This window comes from Clarias gariepinus, chromosome 9 (assembly GCF_024256425.1).
Source record: "Clarias gariepinus isolate MV-2021 ecotype Netherlands chromosome 9, CGAR_prim_01v2, whole genome shotgun sequence".
NCBI classification, from domain to species: domain Eukaryota; kingdom Metazoa; phylum Chordata; class Actinopteri; order Siluriformes; family Clariidae; genus Clarias; species Clarias gariepinus.
Window position 1 is genome coordinate 37,130,256 of NC_071108.1, and position 12,245 is coordinate 37,142,500.

At 42.4% G+C, this 12,245-nt stretch overlaps 2 protein-coding genes across 2 annotated transcripts in view; one reads left to right on the top strand and one right to left on the bottom strand.

The window, feature by feature from the left end:
- The window catches only part of LOC128530157 (glutathione hydrolase 1 proenzyme-like), a 27,170-nt gene extending 18,072 nt beyond the window's left edge, over window positions 1–9,098 (bottom strand). Inside the window, exon 1 of the mRNA XM_053503900.1 lies at window positions 9,008–9,098. The gene's annotated coding sequence lies outside the window, so the exon portion shown is untranslated. The remainder of the gene's footprint in view (window positions 1–9,007) is intronic.
- Window positions 1–12,245, top strand: part of lrrc75ba (leucine rich repeat containing 75Ba) — a 27,787-nt gene that overhangs the window by 4,634 nt on the left and 10,908 nt on the right. Inside the window, exons 2-3 of the mRNA XM_053503901.1 lie at window positions 151–279; window positions 1,238–1,350. Coding sequence (XP_053359876.1) covers window positions 151–279; window positions 1,238–1,350 — 242 coding nt within the window. The remainder of the gene's footprint in view (window positions 1–150; window positions 280–1,237; window positions 1,351–12,245) is intronic.

The following is a 12,245-nucleotide window of genomic DNA, read 5'->3' on the forward strand; positions in this document are numbered from 1 at the left end:
ATTAGGTTGATTATTATTATCATATTGTTACATTGCTGCATACACAAGTATGTTTTACTAAAATATGCTTACATGTCATGCTTTTTTTGTTAGGGTGTGTGAAAAATATATTCAAATGTAATTTGTGTGTGTGTGTGTGTGTGTTTATAGGATCTGGGATTAGAGGGGACATCCCTGAATGACATTTTATACAAAAACGCAGCTTTCCTCAATCTGGTGGATCCGATTTCACACGAGCTGCTGCTGAGCCTCGCTCGAGACATGCAGTGTCCCAAAAAGGTGAGAGAAATGTTTCACTGTAAGAGATTCTGGGTAAGTATTGCTCTCGATGTCAACAAGAAAAGGAGTATCAACCGGATAGAAGTGGATGAGGGTGTGTTAAAACAGGACGATGATGATTCACACACTGTAGGATTGACTCATTGGTGGTGTTTCTCACTCTGTCGCTGCTCCAAGCCTGGATGTGTGTGTGTGTGTGCGCATGCATGCTGCTCTGATTGCAGACTGGATTAAGGTCCTCATCGACACAAAAACACGATGATTGACACTTCGACTGAAAATCTGCAAATCAAATGAAGGAACTTAGAGCCGTGTGATGGAAATGATAACACGGTCAGATACTCAGAGTGTGAAATACACAGGAAGTCAGCCAGATCCAGATCCAGCAGCTTTACACCACATGGGCAAAATCTACAGCTCTGAGGGCTCTCACATGTACAGCTGAGGTTTGAGTCTAAACCTCTGACTGACCTGATGAGAGAAGGAGTCATCTGATTAGCTGTTCGACTTAATCAATCAGCGTAGAAGACGAGAAACTGAAATGCTTTAATTAGCTAATTAATTCTTTAATGATTAAATGTGCCATTGGTGTTTTTAAATCAAAACCAAGTGAGACAGAAAGTCAGGGATAGATAGATAGATAGATAGATAGATAGATAGATAGAGATCGAGAGAGAGCACCAAATAGTAATTGATAAACGAAACATCCCTCTAGACTCAATAAAGGAGACATTACAGATCATTTCCAATCAGGACAAGAACGTTCCACTGCAGCAAATAATCACTCACTGCACCTGAATTGTGATGCATCTTTATCTTATCTTTGTGCTCTTTAAGTAGCTTTTGCACTTGACACTGAATACACACTGCTGCCCCCTGCTGGTGTGGAGAGTTAAATTAGGCATGAAATGCTACTGCAGAACAGTGAGTAAGTTGTGTTTGTGTGTTTGTGTGTTAGGATCTGGACTTGCTGAAATCGTCAGATAAAATCTGCAGGCAGCTCATCTATCACCTGACACCGCACTCGAAGTGGCTGAGGCAGAGCATGAGCCGGAGAAAAGCCCATGCCTGGTAATAAAATCACTTATTTATTACACACACACACACACACACACACACACACACACACACACATTTAGCTCCACATCATTATGCTTCCTCTTCTCATCTTTCTGCTCCATGTTCCTGTACACTCTGCGGCACTACCACTTGTCTGTAGTTTGTACCACATGTCTGTAGTTTGTACCACTTGTCTGTAGTTTGTACCACATGTCTGTAGTTTGTACCACATGTCTGTAGTTTGGTCTCTTCATAACCCGCCTGTGGTTTATAACAGTTTCAGATAAAAGTGTGAAGGTATTTGTGAAGTTCTCGAGGTGGGGTTCAGGAGGCCATGACTCAGGCAAGGGACCAAAAGTCACTGTCCTACAGAAAGACACATGAGAGAATTGTTAGATTCTGTTCTTCCGTTTGACTTTGAAGGGACGGGTGAATGATGGGCGTAACATTTGACGAGGCAGTTATAACCCCAGGCCCCTTGTGGAGAACCAAACATTCTCTCCAGGCTGTCCTCCTGTGTGTTGAGCAACTTGAAGCTTCGGACATTGTGGATTTTGTTCACGTTTGGTGTCTGCAGTCTCCAACATTGTTTCAGCCTGCTGGAGAGCCTCCTCAACAGCTGGAGCTCCTATCCAGGGGAATGACTGTGACTGATACCCCACAGCACAGTGGGAAAAGGTTAATGGGTGACACAGAATGTTGTGTGTACTGGTTTATTCAGGGTTTATTTGACCATTTTGAAATGATGTCCATGAAAGTATGTCCTTAGGACATACCCAGATCATGGTTCACCTCTCCACCTGAGCATTCATCTGTGGATGTAACCATGGTAACCTATAACTCATAGTAATTCCCAGGATTTCGAAGGAGGTGCCCTGGAAGTGAACTCAGACCCATGGTCTAATACAATGTCCTGTGGGATACCACAGTGCTGAGTAGCCTGGAATTCAGTGATGAGGATTTTTAACGGGAGCAATCACCATGCCTTAGATTTGGTCTGTGACCACCATTGAAGTTGATAAACCCTTGGAAGCACAAGTTAGTAGAACAGGCAGTTTCCACATTAAGGGGATGATTAAGGAGGTAAGTGGTGACACGGGTGGTATAGAAACATACATCTTGACTTGGGGTACTTCCCCGTAACTGTCTTAAATAAGCTGTGCAGTGTGTGGGAGTGACACCTGGATGTCCTGAGGTCAATGTACTGTCTCATATGAGTAATCAGTCATAAAGGCTGAGAGAAAGGAACATGGTCCTGACCCTCAGAGCAGATATTGGGTCAGATCTTGCTCCTGTGCTTGTTCTACTTCTTCGCGAATCTCTCTCCTGAACAATTGGGCCAGGAGAACAATTGGGCCATAAGGACTTCTGTAAAATAGTGTTTGGGGTTTCCTTCGGGGTAACCAGGTAGTATGAGAACTTTACTCCAGCCAGTGTTGCTTCTCCTCCAGTGGCAGCTTGATGGCTCCTCGATTTCCTCAAAGGAATCCTTGAAGACATAATGCTAATGCTTCAGGAGACAGCATGTGAGAATAAAAAGAACATTTCAAAAAGTTTTAAAGATCACCCTGCGATAAGACCCAACTTGTGTTGTGTCATTCTTAATGAAAAAAGTGATGGAAGGTTCATGATGCTTGAGCAGTGGTGCAGTAGTGAACTTTTTCTTTAAAGCCATCAGTTCCATGTGGACTTCTAACTTCAGGTCTGCTTAACACTAATAATGTTAACAATGCAGCCACCATGTTAACAATGCATCCATACTGAAGGTGAAATTAGCAAACTCAAATTCAAATTCAAATTTTATTTGTCACATACACAAACATACACAGTACGAAATGTAGTGAAATGCATTATACGACTGCCAAAAACTCCAAGAATCTTTAGAACTCCGTTACCATCCAAGGTCCTGGCCAGTAACTCAGGCTGTTCGCTTATCCTCATCCTTTTGTACACAACCCTAGAAAAGCTGTTTTCAATTATTCTGACTTTGCAAAGACATTACTGTCTATTAATAACCTCAGAACTTTACAGATGTGCACAAAATGTACCAGTGTGCACCATTATCTGTTGAGCATGACACAGGGAACATCACTGACTAACACATCGAAGGCATAGACGCAGAGGTAAGGACTTAGAGTCTTTTTATTTACCAAAATCAATCCATAATAAAGAAAACAAACAAACAACGAACTTAAACAAAGAACTCTAACACAGGCTCCTTAGCTTAACACAGGCGCAGAGCTTAACCAAACAAACTCGGGGCTGAACTAAACTAGGAAAAGACTAGGGACGAGACAGACTAGGACGGGAGAGACTAGTGGCTGATTGGCTTAGTATCTAAACAGGGTTCTGTTCTTCGTACGCCGCTAACTCAGTTAGCTGGATTTGATTGTTGTGGATTTGTCCTGATCTTGGATTGTTTCATTTTTCGATGCGCATCTCGCATTTGCTGTCATAGCAACATGTCCGTAAGCTTGAACCTGCTCGGAAGCAGGTTTATTTCATGCTGCGCTCCTGGCGGGTTATGATTGGTTGAAAGGGCGAGGTCACATCTGATTAGTTAAAGAGCACGATTGACGCTGTCTGACTCGTGGGGAAAAAAAGTATCTTGCACATATATATATACACTCACCTAAAGGATTATTAGGAACACCACACGAATACAGTGTTTGACCCCCTTTCACCTTCAGAACTGCCTTAATTCTACGTGGCATTGATTCAACAAGGTGCTGAAAGCATTCTTTAGAAATGTTGGCCCATATTGATAGGATAGCATCTAGATGGAGATTTGTGGGATGCACATCCAGGGCACGAAGCTCCCGTTCCACCACATCCCAAAGATGCTCTATTGGGTTGAGATCTGGTGACTGTGGGGGCCATTTTAGTACAGTGAACTCATTGTCATGTTCAAGAAACTAATTTGAAATGATTCGAGCTTTGTGACATGGTGCATTATCCTGCTGGAAGTAGCCATCAGAGGATGGGTACATGGTGGTGATAAAGGGATGAACATGGTCAGAAACAATGCTCAGGTAGCCCATGGCATTTAAACGATGTCCAATTGGCACTAAGGGGCCTAAAGTGTGCCAAGAAAACATCCCCCACCACACCATTACACCACCACCACCAGCCTGCACAGTGGTAACAAGGCATGATGGATCCATGTTCTCATTCTGTTTACGCCAAGTTCTGACTCTACCATTGGAACGTCTCAACAGAAATCGAGACTCATCAGACCAGGCAACATTTTTCCAGTCTTCAACTGTCCATTTTTGGTGAGCTCGTGCAAATTGTAGCCTCTTTTTCCTATTTGTAGTGGAGATGAGTGGTACCTGGTGGGGTCTTCTGCTGTTGTAGCCCATCCGCCTCAAGGTTGTGCGTGTTGTGGCTTCACAAATGCTTTGCTGCATACCTCGGTTGTAACGAGTGGTTATTTCAGTCAAAGTTGCTCTTCTATCAGCTTGAATCAGTCGGCCCATTGTCCTCTGACCTCTAGCATCAACAAGGCATTTTCGCCCACAGGACTGCTGCATACTGGATGTTTTTCCCTTTTCACACCATTCTTTGTAAACCCTAGAAATGGTTGTGTGTGAAAATCCCAGTAACTGAGCAGATTGTAAAATACTCAGACCGGCCATGCCACGCTCAAAATTGCTTAAATAACCTTTCTTTCCCATTCTGACATTCAGTTTGGAGTTCAGGAGATTGTCAGGAGATATATATATATATATACTCAGCAAAAAAAGAAACGTCCTTTTTCAGGACTGTGTATTTCAACAATAATGTTAAAATAATCCAAATAACTTTACAGATCTTCATTGTAAAGGGTTTAAACAATGTTTTCCATACATGTTCAATATTCGGTACATCCGAATATCACACCTGCGTGACAGGTACAGGATGGCCACAACAACTGCCCGAGTCACACCAGGAACACACAATCCCTCCATCAGTGCTCAGCCTCGCTTCATTCAGGGACACATTGGGGAACATTTTTAGTTTATGTCTTATGGTGTTGACTCTTTTAGTGTTCATACAAATATTTACACATTAGGTTTACTGAAAGTAAAAACAGTTGAAAGTCAGAGGATGTTTCTTTTTTTGCTGAGTATACACACACATAATCGCTATCAAATATTATGTTAGAACATAAATTCATAGGTTTATTATTATTATGAAATATAAGATTACAATTATAATAAACCCTCGGCACGAGACAGACGTCAAGACCATTAATACAATTTCTTGTATAATATTTATTTTGTAACACATTTATTTTTCAGGGGTTTGTCATGAATATGAAAATAGATATTTATATATAAGAAAAATAAATATTTTTTATACTGAAAAATTTTATAATGAAAAATTTCAGCGCATAACACGTGTTGCAAAAAAAATGCTTGCTCTTTTGCCATTTCATCAACCAATCAAAGGGCTTGTGATCAGTGTTTCTACTGTCGATGCATATCGCCTTTTAAACCAACGCACGAGCGCGCAATAATCCTAGACAAAGGATAAACAAAACTAGAGCCAACTTAACACAACAGACGTTACACAACAAATGCAAACTAATACAAAACAAAACAAGACAAAACAAATGCCCACTTTACATAACCAAAGCTCGACCCAGTTTCCCAGAACAAACAGCTATTTATACAGGAACTAATGAGCCACCTCGGTTCAGGTGAGTGCTCTCATCACCTGACCGAAGTGCATTCTGGGAAACTGAGACCAAAAAACAAAAAACTACACAAACGACACATACACAGTTTTCAGGCGCACAGCGCCCTCTAGGGGTGATCCCTTACAAGTGGTGCCTTCTGGTAGCAGAGTCCCTGGCACTGTGGGGAGGGAGTGTTGTGGGCCTGCTTCAGTTTGGGACCTCTGTGAGACCCTGATGGGATGCAGGGTTCATGGTTGAATGCTGGGCTCGCCTGGTTCTTAAAGTTAAGTTCCAGGCAGTCCAAGGCTACAGATTTCCTCTACACTTGTCTGGTTTGGCATCGTATTTCTCCAGGAAAGCGCTAGCTGTGTATGTGGAGTAAATTAAAAGACGCAGACAGGAGTTACATGATCTCACACTGATGATGTCTGAGTAGCTTCACCTGTTCAGAGACCACTTTGCGTGAAGCTTGGGTTTGTGCTGACTCAGTGCTTGATGTTTTCTGGCCGTATCCCTCTGATGGTGAGGTTGTGTGTTGTGTTCAGGAGGTCAAAACACACAGAGACAGATATATATGCAGGACACGGAGTGACACAGAAATGAAAAAAAAAGGGGGAAACACAAGGCGGGACTCTGGTTTGGCTTTGATTTAAATAAATAATTCTTGTAAAAAGAGGTTGAGTGTGTGGACTTGTCAGGCTTTTTGGATCTCCTTCTCCAGATGTTGTTGAATAAGGATGTGGGTGTGACACTTCCTGTTTTTTTGTTTTCCTTTTTCTCTCTCTCCCCTGGGGGCAACAAGCAGCAGTTTTTTTCTTCTCACATTTAGTTTGTTGCGCACACACACACACACACACACACACACTGAAGTCCCATCTAAACATCTATGGCGTTCACAGACATCAGGCATCTGTATAGTGTGTGTGTGTGTGTGTGTGTGTGTCATAAAGACCAGAGCTCTAATACTGTGCATTGTACACTCCCATGTCTGTAACGCAATTTTGTTAAACTTCACAGTTTTTACAGACAGTTTTCCCGGACAGGTTCATTTCCTGTAACTGCTTGCTTTTTTCTTTTTTACTCCTCGTGTCTCTGAGTTACAGAGCGAGGTCATAAGTCATGAACGCTGCAGCAATCTGTGGCAGTGAGACCGGAGATAAATGAGACAAATTAGAGCTCGTTATGGTTGTACCATTAATCTCACACACACACACACACACACACAGACACACACACACATACATGGTAACAGATCAGAACCTGTGGGTATCTGCACAGACGTTATGACTGATGCGGCTCCAGACTGCTGTTAAAGCACAAAGCATGCGTGGATCAATAACACCAAGGGTGTATGTGTGTGTGTGTGTGTGTGTATGTGTGTCATTATGGCTGCTCTGAAAAACCCTCTAAGTACCCACAATACCCTGCTCTTTGGAGGGGGGGGCAGAGAGATGGAGAGTGAGACAGAGAGTCAGACAGATAGCGTGCGACAGTTCAGCACACTTCGCTTGTTTTCAAACTTTAAGTATCATAAGCACAACATTCCACATTAGCAACATCAGTTAGGTTAGCTGGCTTGTTAGTGTAGCATGCTGGTTCTAAGCTTGCATGTCATGTGACATTATGCCAGTATGTAGCTCCGCCCAAAAATATTTTTTCTTACCTAAGTTGGTTTGGAAATTAAAATGTTTTATAAGTTGAAAACTTTAGTTACTTCTTTATTTTTTCAACTTTCGATTTTTTCGCAAATGCCAGTCTGAACCAGTTATAGCTATTAATGCTACCGCTAACCGTTTTTTCCCTTTTCTCTTTTCGTTTCTCGGTCACTTTGACTCTCTAATTGTTACTAAATGAAAATGACATGATGTTCCTACCTCTAGCTGATGGGTTGATTTCACTTCGGTAGTTTGCCTAGATTGATGCTAATAAACAGCAGAGTTGACTGAACGTTGGATTCGTCCTCGCTCGTGTGAGAGGAGAAGATCACCGTCAGTCTACTCAAGCTCAGAACAAAGCACTGTAGAGTTTATCTGGAAATATACCAAGTCTGATTTACTAGGAAAACCACCCCCCACACACACACTCTCACACACACACACACACACACACACACACACACCCGCACAATCACACACACTGCAGGTCTGTGCTTGACTAACGTACAGTATGTAAGGTCTTATCAGACCCATGCTGAGTGTTAAAGTCTCCTCAAGGTCTCAATCAGATAAACATTGCGACGCTCCGGGTGAGTATTCGGGTCACCCGCGTGATCTGTGTGGACTTAAACTGGCCCAGGATATCATGTCTGGCCCTTTGCTTTTCTCTGCTCTGATTGAAAGGTAGAGATGAGTGAACGGTCTTGGGGGCGGAGCTCCATCACAGGAAGAGTTGTTAGTATCAATGCAATCATTTTCAATCATCTTCGTCCAACAACCAGGTACGAGTAACACCTTCCTTCATTCAGAGAGGGAGAGAGAGAAAGTGCTCTTCCTACAATACCATTCTTCAGCTCTTCTGCTTTTCATAAATTTACCGGATGCCTCGATGAGCACGCTACTTCTTCATCTGTGTTGTGTTGTGAGTGTAGGCGGGGCTAAGAGTGAGATTCTCCTCGTCTTGGGCAATTCCCCTCCCGTGAGAATCCTGCAGTTTTATATCTCAGGATCAGGATTCCCGTCTTCACCGGGTTTCCAGCATGCATGGTTCCTCCATCGTTCCTATGAATTGACCTCTCTCTCCCGCCTGACTTGTTGAAGGTGTGTGTGTGTGTGTGTGTGTGTGCGGAGCCGATGCTGAGCGGCTATTAAATACAGATGAAACATCTTTTCTTCACTTCCCCTGCTGTTTATTCCTTTTGCATTAGTAACACTGGCATGTTTATTGCGAATTTGAGGAAGATCTCAAGAACTTTCTTATCTCTCCTCTGTGCCAGGCAGCTCACTCACATCTACATAATATCTACATAAGAAGAATAAAAAGCCAGTTCCTCAAAAAGTCAGTTCCTACCTCGACTCTCTCCTCGCAGTGTCTGGACCTCGTGTCTGTCTGCTAGAATTGCCCTCGCTGTTCCGGAGTGTGTTTTAAATTTCAGAAACAAACTCGGGGTCGGTCTTTACGCGTGCACAGAGATGCCAGGACAAGTCAGAGAAAAGCACTTCTGTATTCACACGGAGCATCACAAACCGTTCACTACCTTTCACAAACTTCAAAATATCTGTATTCCCAACAGCACTGCATAAGCTCCGCCCACAAATGGTCACGCCAAACAAGTTTAGAGATTTCCAGGGAAATTTGGTAAACAATTGATAGGTTTGAAATACTTTAATTTTAATCTTAATATGAAAAAACAAGAACTTCATGTGGGTGTTTTATGAGCAGCTGAGTGACGTAAATGTATCTCAGGACGGTGAGTCAGTGTCACAGATTTAACCATGAAGATGTCTGTAATGATCTAATGATCCAAAGCTGATGAGTGTATTTAAAGAGAGAAGTGCTGCCGAGTTACTGCTGATGCTCTGAGACACCAAGATGAGTTCCAGAGCTCCTCTCAACACCATAATACAGCGATACCTCGTCATACGAACGCCCTGCCTCGTCAATTTTCACCTTAAGTACCGAAATTCTACAAGAAATTAGCTCCGGCATACGAAGCATTTTCGACATATGACCGACCGAGCGCATACGTCTGGGAGCCGTTCAAAACTTGTTACCGCCAGAGGAAACCCAAGCGAATTAAAGCAAGTTTACATTTCTTTTGTCAGGAATGTTAGCAAGGACGGTAGCAAGAAGAAAAGGGAGCCACTTTTAGTTTGGTTTTTAAAGCAGTCGGTGCCGAGAAGAATCATAAATCACTGTTTAATTAAGGTTTACTGTCTTTATTTTATAATTTACTTTATTTACATCTTTTCTAAATGTTTTGCATGTTTTATATGCAAAGAATATAAATATGGAGTTAAAAATTGGTAATATTGGTACTATTTTTGGGTGGCTAGAACAGATTATCTGCATATACATTATTTTTAATGGGAAAATGCGTTTCACAATACGAGATTTCACCTTAAGAGCTCGCATACCGGAGCAGATTAAACTTGTATGCTGAAGAACTGCTTTATTTAAATGAGAAAATAAAGCGTTCACGTCCTGACTTCAGGCATTCCCATGGCTTTGGACTAAAATCTCAGTCCTAACTCGTCACATTTAGGTATGTGGCAGACGCCCTTATTCAGAGTGACTTACATTTTTATCTGTTTGTACATCTAAGCAGTTGAGGGTTCAAAGGCCTTAAAGGCCCAACAGGGACAACTTGGTGGTTTGGGGATTCGAACCCAGGACCTTCCAAACTATTGTCCAATGCCTTAACCACTGAGCTACCCCTGACCCCATGTTTCCACTACGTCCCCAAAAAACTGGCTGAACACAGCAAGACAATGTAGAACTTGCCAGATAACCAGTGGGGACATAGTATTGACTTCCTTTATGTTGAGCTGCTGCACTTTATATGGATATGTTAAAAAAAGTGTGGCGAGGACGACGACGAAGCTGCATGAACAACTTAATACACATGTAGTAATGACAGCATTGACCAGTTAACGCCGTAACTAGTGCCTCTTAGGGATTTCACTGATGTACTACACTGCGCTGTTGCTGCGTCAATGGAGCGCCCTCTTCATGCTTGTGCTATGACCATGACCATATAACGTCCGTTCAACGTTGTAGTAGACCTTCTGGCACTTGCCATGTTTATGCCGTGCATGCAGATGACTATGTCACGTTTAGAGAATTAAATATAAATACTGGATCCATTTCTTCACACTTAGTAATGCACTGGGCGTGTCACGGTAGTCATACCAAACCCCCAGATGCAATGACAACCTAGTAAGTATATAATAAGCGTCTGGTAAGAATGCAGGGTGATCTGATCGGACTTAATAATAACTCCGCTCGATCTCTTCAGACCAGGTGAGAGCCTGATTATGTGTGTGAGAGGTAATGAGTGCCAACATGATAGACGCTTTGGGAACCTGCGGGACAGGAATGTAGTATGAACATGATGAGTGCGCATTTTGCCTCTTTGTTCCCACTCCTGCTGCATTTTTTTGTATTTTTTAGGATGTCATAGAAGCTCCATGGTCTTGGTGATGAGGGCATTAGTGTGCCGAGGTTTCCATCATGTTTTTGTGGTTGTTGTTTATCTCCAATAATCCGTGGAATCAGTATTTTTTTTCTTTCTTTTTTTTAGCTTTGCATGTATAAAACTGTAATATGAGTCATGTGGGTAAAGATCATGTATAACTAATCACTTTTAATAACTCTTTTAAATGGTTAAACATTTACTTGTAGCACTGTGCAGTGAACAAACCCCAGCCACTGGATGCAATGGTGGTGGCCCAGGTAACGTTTTTTTTTTTCTCCCTAATTTAGTCGTGTCCAATTCCTCCCCGTCACTAGGGGGCTCCACATTAAGGCTACTACTACCACTCAGTCGGGAGGGCGAAGACTATCGCGTGTTTCCTCCGAACCACATGACTCCAGCCGACTGCATCTTTTTCCGAACTGCTCGCTCACGCACCGTTAGGGGCGGAGTAACACACTCGGAGGACAGCGCTATCCGCTCCTTCCGCGTGCGCGAGCTCACAGACGCCCCTGATTAACTGTAGAGCCGTGATTAATGTGGGAGCACTAAGTACCTCTCATCCCTCCCCTCTGAGAGAGCTCGGCCAATCAGCTCTCTCCGGCTGAGAGAGGTTACAGCATGGCGGGTCTAAACTGGTATTTATAATTGTTGCCATGGTTACGTTGTATCAGGACTGTTGATTTACAAAAGAAAGTTAAAATAGTTTTGTGTTAAAAGGAATATTTTCCTTAGACGTGATGTTATCAGTATAACGATAACGGGCGAGTAGGCTGCCTAATAGAGGTGAGGAAAAAATACAATTCAGTTACATATCGTGATTGTGTTGTGTAAAAATCCGTGTATCATAACTCCAAAGCTGTGTTTAATATATTGTTTTGTAATGTATATATAATAAAATGGTGCAATTCCTCTGTAATCCTTTCTAAACTATTCAAACAGTGGAATCCTGCAAGATTTGCTTAGTTTATCTCAAATTGTAAGAAAAGTTTAAATACATATTAAATCATGATATTTGTAAAATCATGATACTAAAAGAATCCAATACAAATCAAATCAGTCCCTGCTGCCTGGGTAAGGGGCATCTTTGCGTGCTTTAAGCCGCTCGGGCGA